At 56.5% G+C, this 26,696-nt stretch overlaps 2 protein-coding genes across 7 annotated transcripts in view; one reads left to right on the top strand and one right to left on the bottom strand.

The window, feature by feature from the left end:
• MYH7B (myosin heavy chain 7B) overlaps positions 1–17,909 on the top strand; it is a 43,117-nt gene extending 25,208 nt beyond the window's left edge. The window contains exons 10-44 of one of the 3 annotated variants that reach the window (XM_039248695.1): positions 376–399; positions 575–667; positions 754–817; positions 1,965–2,063; positions 2,561–2,664; positions 2,826–2,964; positions 3,275–3,393; positions 3,485–3,634; positions 3,795–3,965; positions 5,181–5,360; positions 5,451–5,583; positions 5,670–5,746; positions 6,186–6,273; positions 6,474–6,591; positions 8,664–8,787; positions 8,893–9,029; positions 9,766–10,021; positions 10,971–11,213; positions 11,855–12,031; positions 12,137–12,282; positions 12,633–12,723; positions 12,812–13,201; positions 13,808–13,934; positions 14,023–14,141; positions 14,229–14,425; positions 14,564–14,913; positions 15,000–15,124; positions 15,226–15,341; positions 15,815–16,211; positions 16,288–16,413; positions 16,503–16,673; positions 16,764–16,868; positions 16,956–17,051; positions 17,505–17,642; positions 17,716–17,909. In XM_039248695.1, the coding sequence (XP_039104626.1) occupies positions 376–399; positions 575–667; positions 754–817; positions 1,965–2,063; positions 2,561–2,664; positions 2,826–2,964; positions 3,275–3,393; positions 3,485–3,634; positions 3,795–3,965; positions 5,181–5,360; positions 5,451–5,583; positions 5,670–5,746; positions 6,186–6,273; positions 6,474–6,591; positions 8,664–8,787; positions 8,893–9,029; positions 9,766–10,021; positions 10,971–11,213; positions 11,855–12,031; positions 12,137–12,282; positions 12,633–12,723; positions 12,812–13,201; positions 13,808–13,934; positions 14,023–14,141; positions 14,229–14,425; positions 14,564–14,913; positions 15,000–15,124; positions 15,226–15,341; positions 15,815–16,211; positions 16,288–16,413; positions 16,503–16,673; positions 16,764–16,868; positions 16,956–17,051; positions 17,505–17,642; positions 17,716–17,727 (5,202 nt within the window). In that variant the 3' untranslated portion in view covers positions 17,728–17,909. Of the gene's footprint in view, positions 1–375; positions 400–574; positions 668–753; positions 818–1,964; positions 2,064–2,560; positions 2,691–2,825; positions 2,965–3,274; positions 3,394–3,484; positions 3,635–3,794; positions 3,966–5,180; positions 5,361–5,450; positions 5,584–5,669; positions 5,747–6,185; positions 6,274–6,473; positions 6,592–8,663; positions 8,788–8,892; positions 9,030–9,765; positions 10,022–10,970; positions 11,214–11,854; positions 12,032–12,136; positions 12,283–12,632; positions 12,724–12,811; positions 13,202–13,807; positions 13,935–14,022; positions 14,142–14,228; positions 14,426–14,563; positions 14,914–14,999; positions 15,125–15,225; positions 15,342–15,814; positions 16,212–16,287; positions 16,414–16,502; positions 16,674–16,763; positions 16,869–16,955; positions 17,052–17,504; positions 17,643–17,715 lie in introns of those variants that run through there. The other 2 variants (XM_039248696.1, XM_039248697.1) reach the window with 2 other exon arrangements.
• LOC120242771 (transient receptor potential cation channel subfamily C member 4 associated protein) overlaps positions 9,873–26,696 on the bottom strand; it is a 77,626-nt gene continuing 60,802 nt past the window's right edge. The window contains exons 12-20 of one of the 4 annotated variants that reach the window (XM_039248700.1): positions 25,006–25,107; positions 23,778–23,861; positions 22,645–22,735; positions 21,475–21,615; positions 20,772–20,880; positions 20,050–20,162; positions 18,962–19,168; positions 11,097–11,181; positions 9,873–9,958 (exon numbers count right to left, since the gene is read on the bottom strand). In XM_039248700.1, the coding sequence (XP_039104631.1) occupies positions 11,140–11,181; positions 18,962–19,168; positions 20,050–20,162; positions 20,772–20,880; positions 21,475–21,615; positions 22,645–22,735; positions 23,778–23,861; positions 25,006–25,107 (889 nt within the window). In that variant the 3' untranslated portion in view covers positions 9,873–9,958; positions 11,097–11,139. Of the gene's footprint in view, positions 9,959–11,096; positions 11,182–17,877; positions 18,785–18,961; positions 19,169–20,049; positions 20,163–20,771; positions 20,881–21,474; positions 21,616–22,644; positions 22,736–23,777; positions 23,862–25,005; positions 25,108–26,696 lie in introns of those variants that run through there. The other 3 variants (XR_005531163.1, XR_005531164.1, XM_039248698.1) reach the window with 3 other exon arrangements.

Genomic DNA, 26,696 nt, shown 5'->3' with positions numbered 1-26,696 from the left:
GGACATTTGAGTTGGGCTCTGAAGGAGTAGACTTTAGTCAGGAAGCTCCAGGGTTTTGGGGCAGGAGCCATGGGATAATGAAGATACAGACGGGGAAGGTACATGGAAGAGGCCAGAGACAGAGCTGGGGGAGGGAAGGGCTGCCAGTAGGAGACCCCGAGACACAGCCCCTTGCCTCAGATGCCTGACTAGGGCCAGGCTTGCTCCCACTTTCTAGCATTTCTCCTTCTAACAGTGCTGGCAGGGTTGGGCGTGGGGAGTGGGGTTGGGGGCTACATGTTTGCGTGTCTAACAGTCCTGCTAACCACTACCACCGCCCTCCCCTAGCCTGGTGAGACCTCATAGTTTCTAATGGTATCTTCCTTCTCTCTCCAGCAATTTCTGGCCACAAAAACTGGGGTAAGTGTGGGGCCAGTGCGAGTAGGGGCAGAAAATAATAATGAGGCCCTGGGAGGCACTTTCCCCTTCCCCACCAGAGGTGGTTCAGATGGGCTGATAGGCAGGACTATCGGGTGCCCTGATCTCCCGGTTGGTAGCACCAGGGCTGACAGACCCCTCACCCTGCTGTCACTAGGGCACCCTCGAGGATCAGATCATCGAGGCCAATCCTGCCATGGAGGCTTTTGGCAATGCCAAGACCCTGCGGAATGACAACTCATCCCGCTTTGTGAGTGGCCACGGTGGGAGAAGTGGGTGGGGGTGGGCAGCAGGGAGGTGGAAGGGCCCTGACTGAGGCTGCTCCTCTGCCCACAGGGCAAGTTCATCCGCATTCACTTTGGCCCCTCTGGGAAGCTGGCATCTGCGGATATTGACAGCTGTGAGTCCAGGGGAGGGAGGGAAAGGGAGGGGTGGGAGTGGGGAACAGAGGCCTGGGTCTTTCTGTTCTGACTGAGCACTGTCCTCAAGTCCTTGGGGTTACCGCCTGTTCCAGGCACTTCTCTCCATCCCCCAGCCACCACCAGCTTCTACCACCTTACTCTCACCTGGAACATTCCACTGTGGTCTCTCAGCCTCCATTCCTCTGCTTGATCTTCCAGCTAGAGTGATATTTTTTCAGATGCTAATTTGATCACATTATGTTTCTATTTAAAAACCTTTTGTAGATCCCATTACATTATCTTTATTTTTTATTTTTTAAACTATTTATTTATCTTGAGAGATGGAGGGAGAGAGAGAGAGAAGGAGGGAATGCGAGCAGGGGAGGAGCAGAGAGACAGAGAGAATCCCAAACAGGCTCTGCTGCCAGCACAGAGCCCAATGTGGGGCTCAAACTCATGAGCCATGAGATCATGACCTGAGCCGAAATCAGGAGTCAGACGCTTAAGCCAGGCTCCTAGTGATTGGGTCCTTACCCCACCTCAGTTCTTTCTCTGGCCTCCAATAGGGCAGGCCTGTGCCCCCTCGTCCCCCACCACCCCATCCTCCCTGGAAGCCTGCCCTCCCACTTGGGGGTGGTTTTCTCAGCCCCAGTGCAGACACCAGGGCCCAAGCTGCATGCACAGAGAGGCTCCTACACTGACTGCTCTCCACCTTGGGATGTGTGGCCAGATTCCGATGGATAAGCACAGGTGTGTGATGACCAGGGAATGTTGTGATTCACTCCCTGACTGACTCCTTTGCAAACACATGGAGCTTCACACACACACTGGCACAGCAGCTCTGCTCTGGAGGGAAGCAGTGTGGTCTGTGCATGAAGGAATGTAAGCATATGAAGGCCATATGAAGACCCCTGCTCACAGACACACAGACCTACAGACACACACACACACACATCCCCGACCCTGTGACCCTTGCATTGATGGAGAGACACTTCTTGGTACGCGCTGGCATGTGTGTGGGCACCGCGCCTCTCTACACACCCCTGACCCTCATGGACACCTTCCCCCTGCCCCTCCAGCTCTATGGGGTGACCCACTCTGGGGAGGTACAGGGGGAAAGTAGCCTAGTGCCCCTCTTTCCCCCAGATCTCTTGGAGAAGTCGCGGGTGATCTTCCAGCTGCCTGGTGAACGTGGCTACCATGTCTACTACCAGATCCTCTCGGGGAAGAAGCCAGAGCTGCAGGGTGAGGGCCAGGGGTGGACCGAGTGGGAGTCACAGCCCATGGGGCTGGGTGGAACTGCCCCTCCACTCGTTAGCTGGGACTCCTGGTTATTGCTGAGCTCTCTCCTTGTACTGGAAACCAGGCCCCTAGTGTTATGGCCCTGGCAGGGCTGTCCCCCATTCTGTCCTGAGACTGGAGAAGCCCCATCCAGCATCAAGGAATAAGCAGTGGCTGTCTAGGCCCTGCTACCCACTCTTGCAAGTCCCTCCAGAGCAGAGTGTAACTTTCCCTGTGCCCTAGCACCCTGCATAGTGACTGGGCTTGTTCCTCAGCCATAAAGAGAGAAAAGCCACGGGCATGGGGGAGGGGTGAGAAACCCAGCTCCAGAGCAGTCCTGGGAAGGCCCTAGAGTCCCCTGCTGGGGTGGCCCCCAGAACCTTCCATGCTGGGATGGGAGGGAAGGAGAATGGCTGGGGGAATGCAGCCACATCCACCATGCTTCTCCGCATGTCTCGCAGATATGCTGCTTCTGTCGATGAACCCCTATGACTACCACTTCTGCAGCCAGGGCGTCATCACTGTGGACAACATGGATGACGGCGAGGAGCTCATGGCCACTGATGTACATCTCTGGTGGGAGAGGGGCAGGTCGGGACGCCTGCAGTGTGGGAGTGTGTGAGGCTGGAGGGGTGTGTGGAGATCAGGGAGCAATTGCAGTGCCCTTAGCTCGGCTGGCCCTTAGAGAAGCCCAGACTTCTCTGATCCTTCTGTCTCCTGCTGCAGCATGCCATGGACATCCTGGGCTTCAGCGTGGATGAGAAGTGTGCCTGCTATAAGATCGTGGGAGCCCTCCTGCACTTCGGCAACATGAAGTTCAAGCAGAAGCAGCGGGAGGAACAGGCTGAGGCTGACGGCACTGAAAGTGAGGGGCCTGACCCTGACCTCAGCTGGTCATCATCTTGAGTCTGATTCCAGTGTCCTGTTCATGGTCCATGACCATTAACCATAATCCTTGTCCATAGCCTTTGACCTGAGTCTTACTTGGCTTTGATTATAACCCCTGACTTCTCAGTCCCTGACCCTCACTCTTCTGAGTCGTACAGTTTGCCTGCCCTGAACTCAACCTCTCCCCACCTCCCTCTCTTAACCCCAGGCAGAGGCCAGTAGCACCCCCAGGTGTCCATATTCTTGCCCTCCTCCTTCACCCCCTGCCCTGCTGTGTGCCCTGGCAGGTGCTGACAAGGCTGCCTACCTGATGGGGGTCAGCAGTGGGGACCTCCTCAAAGGCCTTCTGCATCCCCGGGTGCGTGTGGGGAACGAGTATGTGACCAAGGGCCAGAGTGTGGAGCAGGTGAGCCGTTCACAGGCCGGGGCCCACCTGGAGACAGTGGGGCAGGGTCGCCTTCTTGCCAGGTCACAGCCCAGCCTCTCCACACCTCCAGGTGGTGTTTGCTGTGGGAGCTCTGGCCAAGGCCACCTATGACCGGCTGTTCCGATGGCTGGTGTCACGGATCAACCACACTCTGGACACCAAGCTGCCCCGCCAGTTCTTCATCGGGGTCCTGGATATAGCTGGTTTTGAGATCTTTGAGGTGAGAAAGGGCCCACACCCCTGGGCTCTGTTCTGTCCAGAACGGAGGACCATGGTTGGATGGGGCCTCTGCCTGGAGGTGGGGGTGAAGACATGCACATCCCTGTTCCTCTGTGGGACTCCCCATCCGTGTCCTCTGAGCCCAGGACCTCCCTCTGCAGTTTAACAGCTTCGAGCAGCTGTGCATCAACTTTACCAATGAGAAGCTCCAGCAGTTCTTCAACCAGCACATGTTCGTGCTAGAGCAGGAAGAGTATAAACGGGAAGGCATCGACTGGGTCTTCATCGACTTTGGTCTGGACCTGCAGCCTTGTATTGACCTCATTGAGAAGGTGGAGCCTGGGGCAAGGCCATTGCAAGGGGAGGAGGTTGTGGGTGTGGCGAGCGAGCAGGCATGAGTGTGTGCTGGCTTGTGAGAGAGCATGTGCAAGCACCGAAGTATGTGTGCAGCGATGCATCGATGTGAGCTTGTGTATGTGAGCGTGGCTGTGACTATGTGTGTCTCTGTTCATGGGTGTGAGTGGCAGCATGTGCATGGGCGTGAATAGGTTTGTTGGAGGTTGTGTGAATGTGTGTTGGTGAGTACGTGTGAGTGTGCACCCACCCCTGTGGACAACACCCCTTCCTCAGGCATGCATGATTTTGCAGTTCACGAGGCCCTACTGCAGCCACGATCTCACTGGACCTGCCTGGGGACAGGCAGGGGAGGGTATATCTGCCTCTTTATTTGATTAATTACATCTATTTCTCCACTGTACGAAGACTGCAAGAAAGAAAAATCAAAGAAAATTTGAAAGAGGAGTAAAGGGGAGGAAAATGTTTGCCCCCTAGTCCTACAACAGCCTGTGTCTTAGCACTTTGGTTAAGTTTCCTCCAAACCCTTTATCCTGGATGTATATTTTCTCTTATAGACATAGACTCTACTTCCCATCTTTTTCTCTGAAAATGTATTTTGGTCATTGAACATTGTTGAAGAAGCCACAATAGTTCATGCAGCAGGTGATTTTTATGCATTTTTGTGTTCTGCTGCTTTTGTATATTTGGGTGGTCAACAGTTTTTGCTGTGAGATCGGCACTGAAAAGTATTCATTTCGCCACTTCAGTAGGTTAAGAAATTGAGGTCCGAGGGCCTCCCTGCTAGTAAGCAAGGAAGCCAAAATTCGAACTCATCTGCCTTTTTTTCCCCCCTTGTACTGTGCGTGTTGTGTATGTGTGTGTGAGGGAGAGAAAGGGAGAGAGAGAGAAAGGAAGAGAGAGATACCACAGACCTCAGGAGATAGGTGGGTACAGAGATGCTAATTTGAGTTTGTGCACCTGTGAGCAAAGAGGACCACCCAGAGCTGTGAATCATGCGGAAGGGCCTCGAAACCAAGCAACAAACTTCTCTTGTCCTGGGCACCTGTCTGGTTTCTGTCCCTCCCAGCAGATGGCTGAGGTTGGGGGTGTCTGCGAGGCTTCCAGAGATAGGGAGTTCGGGATATGGGATCTGGCCCAGCTGGGATAGGCTGGCTTGATGATGGCCCTTCAGCCTTGTTCCCTGTCCCCAGCCACTGGGCATCTTGTCCATCCTGGAGGAGGAGTGCATGTTCCCCAAGGCCTCAGATGCCAGCTTCCGGGCCAAGCTCTATGATAATCATGCGGGGAAGTCACCCAATTTCCAGCAGCCACGGCCTGACAAGAAGCGCAAATACCAGGCCCACTTTGAGGTGGTCCACTATGCAGGCGTGGTAGGTGCCTGTTGGAATCTCAACCCTTGACCCCCTCCTCTCTCCTCCGGGTTCCCTCACCTTGCTCAGCCCCTGTCCGGTCTCTGCCAGGTGCCTTACAGCATCGTGGGCTGGCTGGAGAAAAACAAGGATCCGCTGAATGAGACGGTGGTCCCTATCTTCCAAAAGTCGCAGAACAAGCTCTTGGCCACCCTCTATGAGAACTATGCAGGGTCCTGCTCCAGTGAGTACAGTGGGACAAGGTCACCATTCTGTAGGGCACTCACAGAGTGACGTCCCCTGGAGTGACTGGTCCCATGTCTCTCCTAGCCGAGCCCCCCAAGTCTGGGGTGAAAGAGAAGCGTAAGAAGGCAGCATCTTTCCAGACCGTGTCCCAGCTGCACAAGGTGAGGCCCAGTCGGGGCCCCGTGCAGGCCCTCACCTGCCAGCCTCCAGCCCCGTCCCTGGTCCCTGCTCTGTCCCCTGCACCCTGGGCGGGCGGCCGTTAAGACTTGCAGTGATGTTTAACTCCTCTCTCTAGTGAACATCACAGCAAGTCTGTGCTGCTTCCCGTCCGCACGCTGCCTGGGCAGGGTTTGGGGGCGATGTGGGAGCCATGGGGCCTGTGGGAAGTATGGGGATTGGATGGGGGAGTGAAGACTTTGGTGACAGTGACAGGGCCCCAGTCAAGTAGAAGAGGGAAGAGGGTCTAAGGAAGAGTGGAAGGATGGATGTGCAGAGGCATACTTAGATGCCTGACTTGCCAGTCCTCAGTGGGCTGATCCGCTATGGTTTCCAATTCTGCTTCTTGCCCCTCTTGTGCCTTCTCCCTCTCCCCACCCCCAGGAGAACCTCAACAAGCTGATGACCAATCTGCGGGCCACACAGCCCCACTTTGTCCGTTGCATTGTCCCCAACGAGAACAAGACCCCAGGTAGTCACCCCAGGGTGGGGTTGGTGGGGTGAGGATATTGGAGGGAGGAGAGAAGGCAGACTTACAAGCTGGGCCTCCCCTCTCCTCAGGGCCCACATTGTCTCAAAGAAAACCCCTATGTGGGCTCCTGGTCTTTCTCTGGGGCATGAAGGTGTATCCATTGACTTCTAACCTTTCCCTTTAACCCCCACCACGACCAGGGGTCATGGATGCCTTCTTAGTGTTACACCAGCTGCGCTGCAATGGGGTTCTGGAGGGGATCCGCATCTGTCGCCAAGGATTCCCCAACAGGCTGCTCTATGCTGACTTCCGGCAGCGGTGGGTGTCTGCCTGCCCAGCCTTGGCTCCCCACCCTCCCCTTCCTGCTTCTGCACAGCCACCTTACCCCTTGACCTCCCCAAGGGGCAGTCAGCAGCCTGAGAGAAGCGTGGGGTTCAGAGGAGCACACACTTAGAGCCACAGGGATCAAGGTTCCAAGGACTGAGATTCTAAACACTGAACACAGGGACTGGGCGGGCACCCCGGTGGGAGATGGTGGTGGCTGACACGGGTGGGCTAGGGAAGTAGCCAGCAGGCTTTGGGTAAGTATTTGAGGTGCAGCCAGTAGACTGTGCTGATGGGTTGAATAGGGAATAAGTAAAAGACAAGGGTGATCCCAGGTTTGGGGCCTGAGCAACTGGGGAGTCGGTGGTAGATATGCTGAGGGTTTTTTCATATTTTGGAGTGGGGAGGGATAGTGGGTTGATTCCCCTTTGACCAAGTCAGGTTTGAAATGTCTTCAGCACAGATTCAAGAAGAGAAGTCGAAGGGGGGCAGGCAGGAGCTGGATATGGATTTGGGAGTTGAGTGAGGGACCCTGTAGACTAGACTTTGTGTAACGCCAGTCAGTGCTGTTAGCTCCTTCCCTCTTCATGTTTCACTTTATCAGCTACATGTGTCCATAGGCCCCCCTCCGCCTCCGAAGTACCTGTAGTCCTGCACACTGACTTACTCCTGCACGCTGACTTATTCCTGCATGTTGACACAAATACAGTGCGAATGCTTCCACGCGTGTGCATGCTCGCTCCCTTGCTCTCTCTTGCTCACTCTCCCTCCCTCCTTCCTCCCCCCACCCTTGTTTTGTGAGTTTGTGTTTTCACATAAGAGAGATTCTCCTTGTCAGACTTATGTCTGCACCATCATCTTTTTTCTTTTAATTCAGATTTTTTTTTAATTTTTAAAAATATTTTTAATTATTTCTGAGAGAGAGACAGTGTGAACAGGGGAGGGTCAGAGAGAGAGGGAGACACAGAATCTGAAACAGGCTCCAGGCTCTGAGCTAGCTGTCAGCAGAAAGCCTGACGCGGGGCTTGAACCCACGAGCCGTGAGATCATGACCTGAGCCAAAGTCGGAGGCTTAACCGACTGAGCCACCCAGGTGCCCCAAGATTTTTTTTTAAAGAGCAGTTTTAGGTTCACAGCAAAATGGAGGGGAAGATACAAAGAGATTTCCCATATACCTTTGCCCCCACCAACAGCCTGCCCCATGATCAGAATCCCTGACCAGAGTGGGACATTTGTTACAGTGACTGGGGACAGGAGAATCACCCAAAGTCCGTAGTTTACGTTAGGGTTTGCTTGTGGCGGTGTACATCCTGTGGGCTTGGACAAATGTATAATGACGGCATCATTCCTTTTGTTCTGGCTGTAAAATACCCCAGAGTCTAGTGAACTGTACTTTGTTTATCAGCCCCCTGGTGAGGCGTCTTTTGTGTTTCTCTGACCTTCACGCTGTGACCACAGCCACCTGGACCCACAGAAGTGGACATGCTGGGTAGCCTTGCTCTTGTTTAGAATTCTCAAATGTTCTTTTGGCTTTGATACACTGCACCATATCACCTTCTTTATATTTTTTGCCTTTTAAAAAATAACATGAATTATAAAAAAATTGTAAGTTAAAAAAATTATAAAAATGTTGGACCCCTGTTGTAAATACTACAATCTCTGTTTTTTAAGGTTTGTTTGTTTATTGAGAGAGACAGCGTGCAGGCAGGAGAGGGGCAGAGAGAGAGAGAGGGAGAGGATCCCAAGCGGGCTCTGCACTATCAGTGGAGGCCCTGACATGGGGCTTAAACCCAGGAACCATGAGATCATGACCTGAGCTGAAATCAAGAGTCATGCTCAACTGACTGAGCCACCCAGGTGCCCAATACTACAGTCTCTTAAAGAACTTAACTAGTGAATGCATTTAAATGCAACCCAAGGTTTGGAAGCAGAATGTGCTCAGTTCCCAGTGTCGCCATGCTCCCCCACCCCACTGGAGCTTCTGCTCTGGCCTTCAGGAGGCCCTTGAATATTCCCTTGCTCCCTTGCCCCACCCCCTCCTCAGCACCTCTCCCCTGCTCTCCCAGGTACCGCATCCTGAACCCCAGTGCTATCCCAGACGACACCTTCGTGGACAGCAGGAAGGCCACAGAGAAGCTCCTGGGCTGCCTGGACATTGACCACACCCAGTACCAGTTTGGCCACACCAAGGTCAGGGCACACAGGACTTAGGGCTGACCCAGGAGTGGGCACTCACACTGGACAGAAGACACGCAGGTGGTTGGGGGTTAAACCTGGTGCATCCCCCACCCCCAGGTGTTCTTCAAGGCTGGGCTTCTAGGCATCCTGGAAGAGCTTCGTGACCAGCGTCTGGCCAAGGTTCTGACCTTGCTACAGGCACGGAGCCGAGGCCGCCTCATGCGCCTTGAGTACCAACGCCTGCTTGGAGGCAGGTGTGTGTGGGGAGGGAGCAGGGGACAGGGGTAGGGGCGTGACCACTGTACCCTGGCTGCCAGGACCCCAGGCTGTCCGTACTCTGTCATATTATCTCTCATGTGGGTCAGATTATTTCCTGTGGCCGGTTAGGTGTCTGTGAAGGAGCAGGGTCCTGTCTTGTGCCCCTCAACTGCCAGTTTCCATTTCCTCACCTCAAAATTGGGATAAGATCACCTTTCTCTCCAGGCCACTCACATGGTGGTAATAATGAACAACCAGTGTTTCCAGGCTCCAGGCAAGAGGCTTTATTTGCATTATTTTGGTTCAAGTGCCAAACAGTCCCCAGGAGATAGGCACTGTGATTACACTCCATCAGCAGAGGGGCGCTCTGCATCCGAGAACAGTCACAGCTGGCTAGTGGTGGGGAGGCTGAGGTGTGAGCCCAGGCATGTGACCCCAGAGTCCTGAGTGTATGGGGGGACATTGCTGGTTTCTTCAGGACACGTGCAAGGGCCACCAGGACATTTAGGGCTTCTGAGCCCTTGCCCTGGAGACAGATCCATTTGATCTTGGCCCCTCTCTCTTCCTCCACCTCACTGATAAAGCAGTGGTGTTAGATCCACTTGAGATCACATGCTGAAGCGTCTAGTGCATGCGGAGCCCAGCCCAGGGCAGGTGCCCAGGAGCGTCGGGGCTGTTACTGTGAAGTGGCAGCGCCGAGCCTCCTCGCCACCTGTGGCTTCCCCTCCCCAGGGACGCGCTGTTCACCATCCAGTGGAATATCCGCGCCTTCAATGCCGTCAAGAATTGGTCATGGATGAAGCTCTTTTTCAAGATGAAGCCATTACTGCGCTCAGCGCAGGCCGAGGAAGAGCTGGCGGCCCTTCGGGCAGAGCTGCGGGGGCTGCGAGGGGCACTGGCTACCGCGGAGGCCAAGCGCCAGGAGCTGGAAGAGACACACGTCAGTGTCACCCAGGAGAAGAACGACCTGGCCCTGCAACTGCAGGCAGTGAGTAGGGGAGGGGAAGGGGGAGAGAGGGGTTTCCCCTGGTGACCTGTGCCCCTGGCACCCCAGAAAACCCCAGGCTGCTTTGAGGAAACACCACAACCAGACCCCCGGCCAGGGTGGACCTGGTGTGCTCTGAGTGCTCAGGGTCTGGATCTTTTTCCTCATCCCGGACGTGCCACAAGATGAGAGGCCTGTGGGCTCACGTCCTTATGAGTCAGTCTGTCCCCGTGTCCTGATGCTGCCACCCTGTGCTACCTTGGCCTCTTGCTACAGCTGCAGTGGTGCCCCATCTCCCAGGCTCTCCCTTCCTTGCTGTCCCCGAGACAGACCCATGCTCCCGTCTCTGGTTAAGGGCCATGGAAACCCAGGTGGCAAGTAATAGTAATGGCCAGAGAGCAGGAACCAAGGGTCTGGAATCTCCCCTAGTCCACCCAGCCGTTCCTTCCTTCAGCAAACACTGTGAGTATCACTTGTGTGCCAGGCCCCACACAAGTCACTCTGGGGATACGAAGTCAGGCCTGTGGTCACGGAACTTACCTGCTAGTGGGCAAGCAGAGGGTGGGGAGACGGTGAGGTGGGAGAGAATACCCAAGCCAAGCATGGCACCGCTGCCCATCCCCTTGGAAGGCTGCAGCCCAGAGCTTCTCTGCAAGAGCCCTTGTTTGCAAAGGCCTCACTCTGGGTTGCCCCAGGCTGTCTGACGTCCCCGTCTTGAAGCTGTCACTTCTCTCGCTGCCTATTCCTCTCCCCAAGCCCTCAGCCCAGCACACCTGAGCCACTTTGGGGCCAAGAGCATGTCATGGGCACTTCTTGGTCCCCAGAGCCCAGCTGAGCGTGGGTGTCAAACCGTTGCATGGACAAATGAACTCTTTCCTCCGGGGCCTGGCCTGGTGTCCCTTGCGGGTTTACCTGGCCCCGGCTCCATCCCATTCCCCATGTCCCTCTCCAGGAACAGGAAAACTTGGCGGATGCTGAGGAGCGCTGCCACTTGCTGATCAAGTCCAAGGTGCAGCTTGAGGCAAAGGTGAAGGAGCTGAGTGAGCGGCTGGAAGACGAGGAAGAGGTGAATGCTGACCTGGCTGCCCGCCGGCGCAAGCTGGAGGACGAGTGCACGGAGCTCAAGAAGGACATTGACGACCTGGAGCTGACGCTGGCCAAGGCTGAGAAAGAGAAGCAAGCCACAGAGAACAAGGTGTGGGCCGGGCCGGCCGGGAAAGGCCCCAAGCCAGGAGGCCAGCCGTGGGGCCAGGCAGCTGCTGCTCTCCTTCCAGGCTCTGGGACGCCCCTGCTGGGGGGCCCAGGGCAGGTTACCTCCTCTCTCTGGGCTTCCATTTCCCCCTCTGTCAAGCGGCACTTCCCTCATTAGGGTGGTTGAGGATTCAGTGTGTGACCAGCTTTTGCTCGCACTCAGCACAGGGCATAGCGCACAGCAGGTGCTCAGCAAATGCCAGCATCTTGTCATCCATCCGGGCCGGTCAGACCCTCGAGGGCAGGAAGCCCCTTTCCCAGCTCTGCATCCACCTGGGTACCTCCGGATGCCTTCTGCCACTGACCCCCTAGCATAGCCCCACATGGTTCACGGGCTGGGAATTCGGGCCCATTATACAGGAGGGAAAGAGGGGCTCGCTCAGGTGCTCACAGGGGAAACCAGGACTGTCTGGAACACCTGTTATACAGAAAGCAGCTGGCATCTACTGCTAATTGAGGCTCGGAGTGAAACGACTTGCCCAAGGCCCCCTAGTTGGAAGGGGCTATTGCTGTCACCTGGCATGGTGGCTGCCTGCACCAGAGTGTGCAAGGGGCATCCTCACGGTGGCCCTGGCCCTGGCACAGGTGAAGAACCTGACAGAGGAGATGGCAGCACTGGACGAGTCAGTGGCCCGGCTGACCAAGGAAAAGAAGGCACTGCAGGAGGCCCACCAGCAGGCCCTGGGTGACCTGCAGGCCGAGGAGGACCGCGTGAGCGCACTGGCCAAGGCCAAGCTCCGGCTGGAGCAGCAAGTGGAAGATGTGAGTCCCGGCCGCAGCAGGGGCTCGTGTGGTGGGGCAGGGACAGCGGGGCTGGTGGCTCGCGGGGCCTGGGGGCTGAGCACGCCTACCCCTCCTGCCCCACAGCTGGAGTGCTCCCTGGAGCAAGAGAAGAAGCTGCGCATGGACACGGAGCGGGCAAAGCGCAAACTCGAGGGGGATCTGAAGCTGACGCAGGAGTCGGTGACGGATGCTGCCCAAGACAAGCAGGAGCTGGAGGAGAAGCTCAAGAAGTAGGCGTGGGCTGGGTGGCAGCAGGCCGGACCCCTGGCCGGCGGCGGCCGCCTGAGCCTCTACCCGGGTCTCCCTCTGGACTCTCCAGGCGGTTCTGCTTCACTGCAGGCATTGAACGTGTAGGGTTGAGATGGGGGTCACTGGGGGGCAGGCGGTCGTGTCCTGCCTTCCTTGCCCAGCAGTCCCGGCCAGGCTCTGGTGGGCGGTGGTTTGAGAGGGAACACAGGGCTGAGGTCGCTGAGGGTTTGGTGCCTCAGGCAGGGAGGAGGGAGACTGGAGGATGGGGGGACTCCAGGCAGGTTGGCGGAAGTGAGGCTTCGCGCTGGCTCATTGCCCCCTCCACCTCCAGGAAGGACTCTGAGTTGAGTCAGCTGACCCTGCGGATGGAGGATGAGCAACTCCTCGGGACACAGCTGCAGAAGAAGATCAAGGAACTGCAGGTGTGTGGGGCCCGGGGTGGGTGGGGGGACCGGAAGGGCCAGGGCCAGAGGCACGCAGAGGTGACTGCTGCCATCTGCCTCTCTCCAGGCTCGGGCGGAGGAGCTGGAAGAGGAGCTGGAGGCGGAGCGGGCGGCCCGGGCCCGCGTGGAGAAGCAGCGGGCTGAGGCCGCCCGGGAGCTGGAGGAGCTGAGTGAGCGGCTGGAGGAGGCCGGCGGGGCGTCCGCGGGGCAGCGTGAGGGCTGCCGCAAGCGCGAGGCCGAGCTGGGCCGGCTGCGGCGGGAGCTGGAGGAGGCGGCGCTGCGGCACGAGGCCACGGTGGCTGCCCTGCGGCGCAAGCAGGCCGAGAGCGCGGCCGAGCTGGGTGAGCAGGTGGACAGTCTGCAGCGGGTGCGGCAGAAGCTGGAAAAGGAAAAGAGCGAGCTCCGCATGGAGGTGGATGATCTGGGCGCCAACGTTGAGACTCTGGCCCGTGGCAAGGTGTCTGCCTCCTTCCTGAGTCCAGCGTTCTGACTGAGCTCTGATCCCGTACCCATCTAGACGCTAAACTGATCCTGACTCCAGCGCTGACCCTACCCCCCTGACTCAGAACTGATCCCGACCCCTGCCCTATTCACCTGTCATCCAGCCCCAACCCCACACTGACTCCTAACTCTGGGCCCTGACCCCAGGTCATTTTTGACCCAGCATCTAATTCTAATATCTCAGTCCTTGACCTAATCTAATCTCTCTGTCCTAAATGGTCCTACCCCGAGTCCCAGCACCCAACCTTGACCCCTGACCTTTGAACCACCTAATCCTGACAGCTGACCTCAGAGCACTATCTGCAACTGACTTCAGACTCTAGTATCCTAACCTCATCCTAACCTCATCCTGGCCCTCTCACTTCTGACACCCCTCTTTTTAAAGCCACGGTCCAGCAGTAGAATCTCTGATCCTGAACTTGGGGCTCTGCTTTCCCTTTGATTCCTGGGCCCATGTCTAGCCTACTAGTTCCCAGTCCCGGGGTCCTGGCCTCTGACTGGCAGCTCCAGACACTGCCTTGTGATTCACAAACTTGTTCTGACTCCTGACCCTGGATCCCAGGCCAGTGCCGAGAAGCTGTGCAGAACCTATGAGGATCAGCTGAGTGAGGCCAAGATCAAAGTGGAAGAGCTGCAGAGGCAGCTAGCAGATGCGAGCACTCAGCGTGGGCGGCTACAGACTGAAAGCGGTGAGGCTGGGGGCTTGGCTGGGCCACCCTGGGGTCTCCGTGCTGCCCCTTGCCCGCCTGACCTGCCGGCTCACCCCTCGGCCCACAGGGGAGCTGAGCCGCCTGCTCGAGGAGAAGGAGTCTCTGATTAGCCAGCTGAGCCGGGGGAAGGCCTCGGCCACCCAGAGCCTGGAGGAGCTGCGGAGGCAGCTGGAAGAGGAGAGCAAGGTCGGCCAGCCACCCGAACGGGCAGGGTGGGCACTGGGGCCACTGGCCCGGCCCAGCCCAATACTGAGGTCCCTGAGGTCCCTGCAGGCCAAGAGCGCGCTGGCCCATGCTGTGCAGGCTTTGAGGCACGATTGTGACCTCTTGCGGGAGCAGCACGAGGAGGAGGTGGAGGCCCAGGCCGAGCTACAGCGGCTGCTGTCCAAAGCCAATGCCGAGGTGGCCCAGTGGCGGAGCAAGTATGAGGCAGACGCCATCCAGAGAACGGAGGAGCTGGAGGAGGCCAAGTGAGTGCCTTAGCAGCCTGGCCGCCACGTTGGGGCGATGCCTGAGCCTCTGTGCTGTCAGGGTGAGGGGGAATTTGGGGACCTCTCTGCTGGCTTCCCTCGACTATGCGGTCCACACTGTCCACTCCCTTGGCCTAGAAAGAAGCTGGCACTGCGGCTGCAGGAGGCAGAGGAGGGAGTGGAGGCTGCTCACGCCAAGTGCTCATCACTGGAGAAGGCCAAGCTGCGACTGCAGACGGAGTCAGAGGACGTGACACTGGAGCTGGAGCGGGCCACCTCGGCGGCTGCCGCACTGGACAAGAAGCAGCGGCACTTGGAGCGGGCGCTGGAGGAACGGCGGCGGCAGGAGGAGGAGACGCAGCGCGAGCTGGAGGCTGCCCAGAGGGAGGCCCGCGGCCTGGGCACTGAGCTCTTCCGGCTGCGGCACAGCCATGAGGAGGCGCTCGAGGCCCTGGAGACGCTCAAGCGGGAGAACAAGAATCTGCAGGGTACGATCTGCTGTGGGGTCACTGAGGGTGACCCGCTGGGGCCACCCGGGATCAGGGGTGAATGAGATGGCCTGTTCATTCTGCAGAGGAGATCAGTGACCTCACAGACCAGGTCAGTCTCAGTGGGAAGAGCATCCAGGAGCTGGAGAAAGCCAAGAAGGCTCTGGAAGGGGAGAAGAGTGAGCTCCAGGCTGCACTGGAGGAGGCTGAGGTCAGAGACTGGCCACAGGGGCAGGGTGGACACTGACCTGCTGCTTCCCTGGCCTCCCCTCCCGGGTAATGCATGCTCACAGCCCCCATGCCCATGTCCAGGGAGCCCTGGAGCTGGAGGAGACCAAGACTCTGAGGATCCAGCTGGAGCTCTCCCAGGTCAAGGCTGAGGTGGACCGGAAAGTGGCCGAGAAGGATGAGGAGTGCACTAACTTGAGGTAGGGTGGCCAGAGCCACCCCTGTCCACTACTACCCCGGGATCCCCTCCTCCTCTCAAGGCTAGCACCCCTCCTGTCCCAGCAACCTGAGGGAAGGAGAAAGGCAGGCAGGCGGTGTAGGCTGGGCACCTCTGTATGCACAGGCACCTTGTTTACCCCTCCCTTGGGCCTCTCTCAAGGTCAGGACTATTGTCCCCAGTCTAGAGGCCAACTTCAGAGGCTAAAGGACGTGCTCAGGGTTGTACAGGTGAGAGTCTGGGTTCAGCCATGTCTGTCTGCTCTGGAGCCTCACTCTTGTCCGTGAACTTGCTCTGAGGGATGACAGGCAGTCCCAAGGGGCTTGAAGCCAGGGAGGCACAACTCACTTATTCCCACAATGGGTTCATGGCTACGGCATTTTTTGGTGTTTGTAAGAGCAGGTCTAGTGCCTGTGCCCACCCCCTTCTAGACCGCGACCCCCCTCCTCCGCACAGGCGCAACCACCAGCGGGCAGTGGAGTCGCTGCAGGCCTCCCTGGATGCAGAGACGCGGGCCCGCAATGAGGCACTGCGGCTCAAGAAGAAGATGGAGGGTGACCTCAATGACCTGGAACTGCAGCTGGGCCACGCCACCCGCCAGGCCATGGAAGCACAGGCAGCCACACGGCTGCTGCAGGCCCAGCTCAAGGAGGAGCAGGCGGGGCGGGACGAGGAACAGCAGCTGGTGGCCGAGCTCCGCGAGCAGGCGCAGGCCCTGGAGCGGCGGGCTGCATTGCTGGCCGCAGAGCTGGAAGAGCTGCGGGCCGCACTGGAGCAGGGCGAGCGCAGCCGGCGCCTGGCCGAACAGGAGCTGCTGGAGGCTACCGAGCGCCTTAACCTCCTGCACTCGCAGGTGGGGGGCTTGGAGGGCGTGGGGATGCTGGCGGCGGGGCCCGCTGGCCAGGCTCTGAACCTCTGCCTCCCCACAGAACACAGGCCTCCTGAACCAAAAGAAGAAGCTAGAGGTGGACTTGACCCAGCTGAGCGGCGAGATGGAGGAGGCTGCCCAGGAGCGGCGGGAAGCCGAGGAGAAGGCCAAAAAGGCCATCACCGATGTGAGGCTGGGCTGCGGCCGTGGGGGGGCCCAGAGCTGGGCCCAAAGGGACTTGCCCCTCCTGACCAGGCCACCCCCGTCCACCAACAGGCAGCCATGATGGCCGAGGAGCTGAAGAAGGAGCAGGACACGAGTGCACACCTGGAACGGATGAAGAAGACCCTGGAGCAGACGGTGCGGGAGCTGCAGGTCCGGCTCGAAGAGGCTGAGCAAGCTGCCCTCCGCGGCGGGAAGAAGCAGGTGCAGAAGCTGGAGGCCAAGGTGCGTGCGACCCTCCCAGACCCTCTCCTTGCAGGGGGGCCAGCCTGAGGGTGGGCTCTGGGCAGCAGGCCCATCCCTGGCTGCTTGCAGGTGCGGGAGCTGGAGGCAGAGCTCGACGCGGAGCAGAAAAAGCACGCAGAGGCCCTCAAAGGGGTGCGGAAGCACGAGCGCCGGGTTAAGGAGCTCGCGTACCAGGTGCGTGACTAGATCTGCCACGAAGGGGGGCGGGACCCCCGAACTGGCCCAGTCTGGGCAAGATCTGAATTGCCTTTGCCTGCTCAGGCCGAGGAGGACAGGAAAAACCTGGCTCGCATGCAGGACCTGGTGGACAAGCTACAGGGCAAGGTCAAGAGCTACAAGCGCCAGTGTGAAGAGGCGGTGAGCGTACTAGGGTCTGGGCGGCCAGGACCTGGAAGCTGGGAACAACTTGAGCACTGGTTCCAGGCTCTTCAGTCAGAGAGGATGGCAGCGAGAATCCTCTCTTGGCCCTGGACTGCCTTGTGTTGGCTTTGTGCGCAGGCAGGCTGCCCCTACAGGGCAGTGACCCAGCTTAGTGACCCCGCTGTCCCAGGGGGAAGAGCGGCTATTTCCTACCAGCTTTAGCTAGAGACAGGACCCAGCTGTCCCTGAAGGGACCCCATGTGCTCTCCTTTCTGTGTGCCTCTGGAAGGACTGCTTCACTCCCCCGCCACCTTCTTCCTGCCCGGGGCACTGGTGATGAGGCAGAAGGTGGAGCAGTTGAGGACCAGAAGCCAGGCCCCCTGGGGACAGAACAGGACTAGACTGACTACCTCAGTTACAAAGGGTGACCAGGCCTGCCTATGTCCCCAGGAACAGCAGGCTAGTACTAACCTGGCCAAGTACCGCAAGGCCCAGCACGAGTTGGATGATGCAGAGGAGCGGGCAGACATGGCAGAAAGCCAGGCTAACAAGCTGCGGGCGCGGACCCGGGATGCCCTGGGACCCAAGGTGAGAGGCTGCATGGGACCAGGGCGGGGAGGATGGCAGCATGGAGCTCACTCAGCTTCTCCTGTCCCCTTAGCACAAGGAGTGACACCCAAGTTCTGAGGACGATGCCTGCTGTGTGCCCTCTCCTGCCGCCGCTGGCCCTACGGCTCCAGCTACTTGCCTTCTCCTCCTTTGAGGTTCAGAAGAGGAAAGGAACACATGGTCCCTGGACAAAAGTCAGGTCCACAACAGTCAGTCATTTAAAATAAAGTTCTTTAATAGTCTCCATTTAATTGGTTTATTTGTTGTTAATAAATTGGCAACACAAGGAGGGGCCACGGGTATTCCTAGCCAGGCTCCTGTGTGTGTGGGCTCAGGCAGGAGACGCTGCCTTGGGGCAGGGCACAGCCACCCAGTGCCCCAAGGGATGGAAGAAAAGGGCCCCCACTTCTAGGGGAACCCCCTGGGATGAACACAGCGGCCAGTGAGCAAACAGAACCAGAGTCGCTAAGGGAAAATAAGGGAGGGAGGGATAGATGGCCAGGGGTGGGGGAAGGCAGCGTCCTCTGGTAGCCCCCACCTCTGCCCGCGGGGACTCTGGACCCAGGCAAAGGCTTCTAAGGCCGAGCAAGCTTGGCTCACAGATTGGAGGAGGGTGCCCGTATCTCCCTCCCCACCCCAGGACTGACAGGCAAGAGCTCAGACAGAGCTATTTTTTTTTTTTTTTAAAGTTCCCTTATCATTCTGTGGGTGGGCTGGGGCCCCAGGGTTCTGAAGGAAGGGTGGGCAGAGTGTCCCTGTCCTAATCATAGGGATCTTGAGGGAACTGAGGTTCCCCACTGACCCGGGGCCCTCAGACCCAAGGGCTTCTAGATGCTCCCTCCCCACAAGCCTGTACCCAAAGACCTGGGACAGAGTATCGGGGAGGCAGGGGAGGAGGGTGACCGGGCAGGGCGTGTGGCACACGTACCCACGCTCATCCACACTGGCCCTGGCCCAGAAGCCTCCTGAAGCCTGGCCCAAGGTCACTCCTCGGTGAAGTCCCTGTCTATGTCCATGTAGGGCTCCTCAATGTAGCTGACAAGGGCAGAGGGTGACTGGCGGTCTGGGTTCAACAAGATGGACACGGTCTCTTTCCAGTATGAGAAGCTGATGCAGGAGCTCTAGGCAGAGAGAGAGGGGCTGGGGGGCGCCTGGAGGACCCAGGCCGAGCCAGGCACCCCGTGGGGAGGGCCCTAGCAAGGGGACAGAGAGCTGTCTACCACACACCCCAGGCGGAGACCACCTCCCCCACCTCTGGATGGCCCACGGCCTGCCCACTGGGGAGGGGGGACACTCACGTTCTCCAGGCAGGTGCTGTCCTTGTCCTTGTGCAGGTAATGCTGCTGCCAGAAGCGCAGCAGGTTGTGGAAGTTGTTGAGTAGGAAGCCGGGGTACTTCTTGCTGTGTTCCATCCGCTGCAGCAGCCGCAGGTACAAGGGCAGCCGCTCTTTCCGCCGGGCCAGCATCAGGATGACCAGGCTGGTGTTGAGGCAGCTGACGTTCTCCTGTGAGGCGCCAGGCCATCCATGTTAGGTGTGTGCAGGAAGCCCCTGGGGTGCCACCAGGCAGGAAGGAGGGTGTCCCATGCCCAGACCCTGCAGGGCCACACACTGAGGTGCCCCTGCACAAACCTGAGAGGACGGGGAGTGGGGGAGGAAGGACGCCATCCTGTCCCCGCCCAACCCCATCCCCACCCCAGTGGGGTCATCGTCAGTGGCCTAGTTAGAGTCCACTCCTCCTCCAGAATCAGCTCAGGCATCACTTCTTCCTGGGAGCTCTGGTTCCCGAGGCTTTGATCCCCAGGGTGGGGTGGGGTGCCCACATCAGGCATGGCTACCTCACTTTCTGACCTTTAATCAGCACTGAGCTGGCAGCAGCAGGAGGGAAGGGTCTCGGTCTGATTCACTGGGCAGCCCCAGCTCAGTTCCCTGCCTCAGTAAATGTGTGCTAATTGAAGGAACAAAGAACCATCTCTGAGGGGTAGAGCATTAACCTCATTTTAGAAAAGAGGAGTGTGAAGCTCGGGGAAGGGGCAGCCATGGTTACTTAGCGAGAGAGTGGGAGGTCACATCAAGTCTAACCCCAAAGCCTGCACAGCATGAGAAGCTTAGAGAACACTGGAGTGGGAGTCAAGAGCTCCATGCCAATCCTGACCCATCTGTGACTTGAGACACCTCTTCTCTCCTCAGGCCCCATGCATAAAATGACACACTGGTCCCTCATTGGAAAAAGTCCTCAGAATAGCTGCCAGGGTTTCCTAGGAACCAACAGATGGATCAAGACACACTTCTAGGGCAAAGGGGGATAGATTAATTGCTGGGCTCCGGGATGAGGGAAACTATTTCCAATCTCTCTTCCCCTCCTGTATGTCCGCAGGACTTCTCACCTGGGTCAGTGTCTGCACATGGATGATGTTGATGAGGCGGAAGAGGAAGGACATCTGCGTGGGCACCTGGGATATGTAGGCAAGCAGGCGACACTCGGAAAGGACCTCAGCAACTGGGGACAGAGGGGCAGAAGTGTGACAACAGGTTCAGAAACTGGTCTGTGGCTCAGGCCCAGGGACCTGTCCCTCAGGCTTGTAGCCAGGCCTGCCTGGGGTCCTGACTCTGGAGCTGGGAGCCCCCACCACGAATGCAATGCAGGAAAGGCCAGTTGCAGCAGGAACAAATGTCCAGCTGTGCTACCACCCAGGCTGAGCTGCATTCCCATTACGCCCCACCAGGAGTTTACCACCACCTTTCCCTCGGTCCCTTGCAGGGTCCTCCTCTCTGAGGCCTCCCTCCCAGTCTTCACCATCTCAGTCCCTCTCATCCCAGGCGATTCCAGGCAAGACAGGAAGGGTGTTTGGTTTCTTTTGCATTTTGCATGCAACAATAGTTTCTTTGCATTTATTAAAGTGTACCTGCTCATTAAAGGAAGCATGGAGGGTAGAGAAAAGCCAAAGCAGCAAGAAAATCTCCTAGAGAGCCATGACCTGGACCCCAGCCACGTGGGCATTTGGTGCAGCTACTTCTGGCCATTTTGTCTCCTTGCTAGATGCTGGGTGATTGACACCAGCGTGGCCACGCTGGGCCAATTCTCTCTGGCATTGTGACTTTTTCTTACCTTTCATGTCCACCTGGTTTTCAAACCGGTCCAGTGACAGTGTGACACAGCGTACCAGCATGTTGGAGTCCACCAGAGAGCTGTTGATCTGTTTCAGGAACACCTGGAACTGCAGCAGGGGTCCAGCTCAGGTGGGTGATGGTCAGCTCCCACTGAAGACGACCAAGGCCCAGGGTGGGCACTGACTGCCCAGGGGTCCCATCCACCCAGGCCTAGCTGTATCTCATAAGGCTGAGGCCCAGATAAGTTGGGTGACCTGCACCCAGCAGGAGCTCGAGCCAGGGCTGACAGCAAGCTCAGCGTTTTCTGCACTGATGGATGCTGGACTCCCCTGATTTTCACTTCAACTAGTCTACACTGGGTTTCTGTCAAACACACCCTGTGAGGCTCACACACGAGGCCCGGTCCTGGCCTTCTAGGGCTCATCGTGTCACCCACCACCTGCATCAGAGCCATTTTCACAGCCCACCTACTGCCACCTTCACCCCTGCCTACAAGCAGCTGAGGCGGTCACCCCTGTATACCCAGGGTCCAGCCCAGAACCAACACAGCACAGGGGTGAATGACCGTTCGCTGAAGCCTGCCCACTGACTCCCCAGTATTCTCCAATTTCAAACCAGCACCCGAAGACTAGGAAGGACCAGGGCTCTAAGATAACTTCTGAATGATGCTGCAAACCCCATGGAGCCTGAGTTAATCTTACCTTTGCATCAGTGTTGATGTATTTATTAAATCTCTTGAATGCATCAACATTGAACTTCATCAACTCTCCCAGAAGATCAAAGTAACTCTGGAGCACATCCCTTGACTTGCACTCGCTGTCCACAATGCAGTACAGGATGTGCTGGGGTGGGAGAGAACAGGATGAAGGCAGGAAGGTGGCTGAGCCCGGGGGCCAACAAGTAGATGTGGCTGCCACCCCCAAGCTGTGCTCATCCAAGCTGCCCGCTGCCTGCCTCCCACCAGGGTCTGGCACGTAGCTCAGACCACATGACGTCTGCTTTAAGCATCCCCATCAGCTGATGGAACTTGTTCGCCTGTCTAGATTCTCATCTGAGGATGCTGGGAGCTCCAAGGGCAGAGCCAGGCAGGACACACCTCACCAGGATGCTGGGGGTGGGTTGAGGTGTGTGGTCATGACCTCTCGCTTGCCCAGCTCACTCCAGCTGGCAGACGAGGGAAGCCATCTCCAGATGTAACATCAGCCACTGCCTGAGCCCTGAGGCCATCCAAGTCAGTGAAGTAAAGAGTTTATGGGCACAGGACACATTTTGACCCCATGGTTTATATTTATGAATAAGAAAGTTTACACTAAAATCAATGAATTTTCATCAGGAACATAAAGCCAGTTTAACTCTTATAATAAAGTTTTCTATAACAGTTAAACTGTTTCCATTTTTCATTTGGATTTTCCTGAAGTTATGCTGATTTAGATCAATATCTTATCAATTTTACAACAATTCATGGGTCAGTTTCTTGTTTGTACCCTTTTTTTATTAAAACCAATTATATTTCTGGCCACTTTGCTCCCTGCCTTTTGTAAATTTTGCTTTTTCTGCAGACCACTTTACAATAAAGGGAAACTGACTTTCGGTCAACAGCAAAATATCCTCAGGGTCAAAAGGCCTTGTTGGGTAACTGCAGACTCTTATACTCCTCCATGGCTACCCCCCAGATCCCTCAATCATCTGTTAAGCACCTAAGGAACCCACAGTTGGAAACTCAGGGGAAGTCCCAGGACAACTGCACTGTCATTTCAAAATAGAGACTTGCTCTGCTCCTGACCAGCTGTCTAGGTCTCAGGAAGGAGAGCAATGCACGAGGCTAAAGGGAGAATGGGACACCCCACACCCTGGCTCCTCCAGGCCATTACCTCCAGAAGGCCTCGCTTCAACAGGAACATCTGGTCTGCATAGGAGGTGGTCCCTCGGAGGAAACTCTCCACAGCCCGGGCTTGCCAAAACCTGCGACCAAAATGTTGACCCCTGGCCCAGGTGGCTAAGGCTGCCCTCTTCTGGCCCATGTTCCATTCACCAAGGGGCTGGGAGATGTTTGCTGTCTTTTGATTTATTCGACATTCCCTGAACATCTACTAGGTATCAGGCATCACACTAGGCACTGGGGACATAGCAAGAGTCCTTATCCTCATGGAGCTGACAGCTCAGTGGGGAACAGTTATCTATCTGGTTCTGTCTGGAAGAAGCTACGTCTCAGAAAAGATGGATCCAGGTTCACAAGGCTGGCTACAGTGAGTGGTATACGAAAATACACTCTAGCTTTGGCCCTTCAGGAGGACAATGGAAAGAGGGGCTGGGAGTGCATGAGGGAACCTGACAGATCTGTACAGATGGGCCACTGAGCTCACTTCTGATGGGCTGTGTAGAGAAGAGATGGCCCGAGGGGAGTAGAGCCGGGATCAACGAGGGGAAGACTGGACAAGGCAGGCCGAGTTGACAGAGGGCACATGTGGGCACAAGCCTATTGACACACCCAGCCCTGACAAATGTCTCCCTTACCCGCTACTTCTGTCTGCAGCCTTCACGACTCATCTTAGGTAAGCAGGAGGAGCTCTGAGAAGCCCTCCTTGTCCACAGCCCCCCTAACCCCCCAAGCCCCCAGCTGGTTAAGGGGCTTTCCTTTGCTCCCAAGCTCCCTGGGGCAGGTCCTGACTCAGTTCCTTTCCACACTGCACTCCAACAGGTTTCTTTACACGCTTGTTTCCCACAACCCAGGGAACCCTCGTGGGCAGGGGCCGCAGCTATTTCCTACCGCCTGTCCAGCACCAGCACTGAGTAGGTGCTTGGTGAAAGCTCGGTCAGTCCCTAAAATATACTGCTGGTATGCAGCAGAAGCTCACGCATACCTGCAGAGTCAGACCCCCTCCCCACGAGGGTAGTCAGACATCCACAGTGGAAGCTGGTAGCTACATGAGGTATTTCTAATCACTAGAGAAACGCTCAGCTCCTGGGCCCTTCAGGAGTGGCAGGTGCCTGTCCCCAGACCTACCTGAAAGATGACTCAGCTGGCTCCTTCTTCATGACTTGCAGCAGACGAGTTAATAAGCCCCTCTTCCCATCACACACCAAACTCCTGAACAAAACAGGTACCTCAGTGGCAGGCCTGAAGCTGACAGGGCCAAGTTCCACTTGGCCAAGGGACTGCTATCCTGGGGCTCTGGGGCTGAGTCTCTCTGCTGGTTTAGGTAGGTGAAAAAACCTGGGAAATGTCCAGGAAAAGTCTGCCAAGCCTGCAGAATGCCTCCCTGCTCTACCTGGATCCAGAGGACCTCAAGGACTCCTGCAACTGTAGAACTGAATAGCCAAGTGTACTCACACCACATCTCAGGCCAGCTTTCCCTTCCCAGACTCACTAGCAAGTAATCAGAGGCCAGAAAAACCCAGTCAGTGCTCAGAACTGCTGGAGGGCTGATTACACCAAAGCAAGTTTGAAATGCCATGACAGTCTACCAGATGGGGCAAAGTCTGTGCCAATAGGGGGAGACAGGGAGTACCCTGGGCCCCATGTTCAGCTCCAGCTGGCTTTGGACAAGTCCCTGTGCCTCCGGGAAGGCTGCTGCTAGGCTAAGAAGCAAGACATTCGATGAGGAAGTGACTCAGGCTGCATCACAGGGAACAGATGGCCAAGCAAGGCAGGGATTCTGAGCCCTTAAACTCCCTCTTCAAATAGAACAGCTCTACTTTTATCCCCTCTAGACATTATGGACTGTGCAAGATTTTATTTGAACAGATTCCTCTTGCTTTAAGGGGAAAAAAAAAAAAAAAAGGAGGCTGGGAATTATGACTTCTGTTGCTGGTTACAGTCTTCCCTGCCCTGACCCTCAGGAGCCTGTGACCTCCCTGCTGGTCAGAAGGTGACACGATCATAACCCAACTAATGGGACTTATCACAGGGTAAGAAGCATGTCAGCATAGGTGAGTGACCAAGAAGTGGGCAGAGCACATGTGACCTTTGGCAGGTGACGTCTCTAAGCCCCTGCTCCCCACTCTGTAAAGTGGAAATGAGGATGGCACCTCCCTCCTAGGGCTGCTGTGTGGCTCCAGGGAGGTAATGCAGGGGACATGAGGACAGTGCCTGACTCCCAGAAGCCCTCAGGACATCAGAAATACATGTGAGCAAGAAAGGACAAGTACTAGACCTGTGGGCACTCATTTGTGAGCCTGGGGGCATGCAGGCAGCAAGGGTGGGCTATGGGCTGGAGCTGCACGCCACTTACCTGTCAGTGTTGAGGACGGCTTCCACCTCAGGGATGTTGGCCTTGAGAGAGATGGCACTGAGTTCGTTCAGCTCCTGGTTATTGAGAAGCAGGTACTTGTTCCTGCAACAAATGGGTTCGGAAGGGTAAAGGACTCCAGGCTAGCTTCCTTCTCGCCCAGCTCTGGTGGTGAGAACCGGAGAATCCCCCAGGTGCCTTCCCCTGCCACCACTTGCCCCTGAGGCGGGACTCTCCCTGGCTCCCTCCCTTGCTCCATTCACTAACAAAGCTCATTTCCTCAGCATCTCCAGGCCTTCTGTTTGCCACTGAACATTTTTAAACAATGTTTCTTTGTGAGAAAGAGAGAGAGAGAGTATGCATGCGTGCAAATGCGGGATGTGCAGAGAGGGCTGCAACTCACAAACCTCAAGATCATGACCTGAGCTAAAGTCGCACTGAGCCACCTAGGTGCCCTGCCACTGAACATTTCCTTTTGCTTTCTCAAAGACACTTCGCACCTAGCGATGTCCAAATCAAACTCAGCATTTTGCTTCTCAAATCTGGCTGTATTCCAGAACTCCCACAGAGGCCTGAAGCAGCTGAGACACTCCCTTCTGCGCCCTTCATCTCTAGGCCTGGCATCACGCAAGCCATGTGGACAGAAGCAGCTTCCTAAATGGTCTCCCCCAGGAACTGATTGAACACACAGCACCCGGAGAGATCTTTAGAAAATGGGACTCTGACCAGGTCACTCTGCTGTCAAAAATGCCCCCACAATTTCACAAGCTTTAGAATATATAAAATCCAAGCCCACAAACATGACTGACAAGGCCCTGTGGCTGAGCCACCAACCACCTTCACAGCCTCACCGTGGGGGCAAGCCCCCCTTCACTCACACTACCCGCCACACTGGCTTTCCTAAACACGTGGCGCTCTGTCCTGTGGAGATTCTGCATACATCGTGACTTCTAGAACACTCAGCCTCTCACTCTTCCTTTTCACCCAATTTGCCACTACCGACCCTCCAGGTATCAACTGACAAGCTGCTTCTGCAGCGAAGAGCTCTGGCTAGTTCAGGGCCCCTGTCAAATGTGCTCTCACAGAACCATGCTCCTTTCCCCTGAATACAATCTCCATCTGTCACTGTACCTTCAGTGGTGTGACTCTCTGATTAATGTCCCTCTACCTTCCAGGACTATACCTTTCATGAGAGCAGGGGTCATAGCTCATTTAACTCATCACTGTCTCCCCAGAGCCTAATACATACAAGTGCTCAGATTTAATAAGAGTGTGATGAAAGTTAGGGACCCAGTTCCTTAAAAAAGTAAGCATTTAGAACATACTGGTGCCATTTTTTAGAGGGTTCACATACTTCCTTGAACTTAAGTTCTTCAAGCAGAGAGCCTCTGAAAAGAGGATGGTCAACACGATCCAGACAGAAGTAGCAAAGCGGAGGCCTTTGGCCACATTTGTCCTCAGGCACTTTCTGGTAGCTTACACAATATTTCAAAAGAATTTAAGTCAATGTTTAAAATCAGGACCTTTCACATAAATCTTGATTTCTAGCTTCCCTTGGGGGAAAAACTCAAAAGCTATGCAACAGCGGGCCCAGTTTCTTGTACACCGGTGGTAGGCAAGAGCTAAGCGGTAACTGCCTGTGTGTTCCAGCTCACAAAGTCTCCCCACCCCACTCCCACCATAATGTCTCCCCA

This window comes from Hyaena hyaena, unplaced genomic scaffold, assembly GCF_003009895.1.
Source record: "Hyaena hyaena isolate Hyena2069 unplaced genomic scaffold, ASM300989v1 scaffold_315, whole genome shotgun sequence".
NCBI lineage: Eukaryota > Metazoa > Chordata > Mammalia > Carnivora > Hyaenidae > Hyaena > Hyaena hyaena.
Note: the sequence above shows the minus strand (reverse complement) of the source record. Positions and strands in the feature narration are given on the sequence as shown.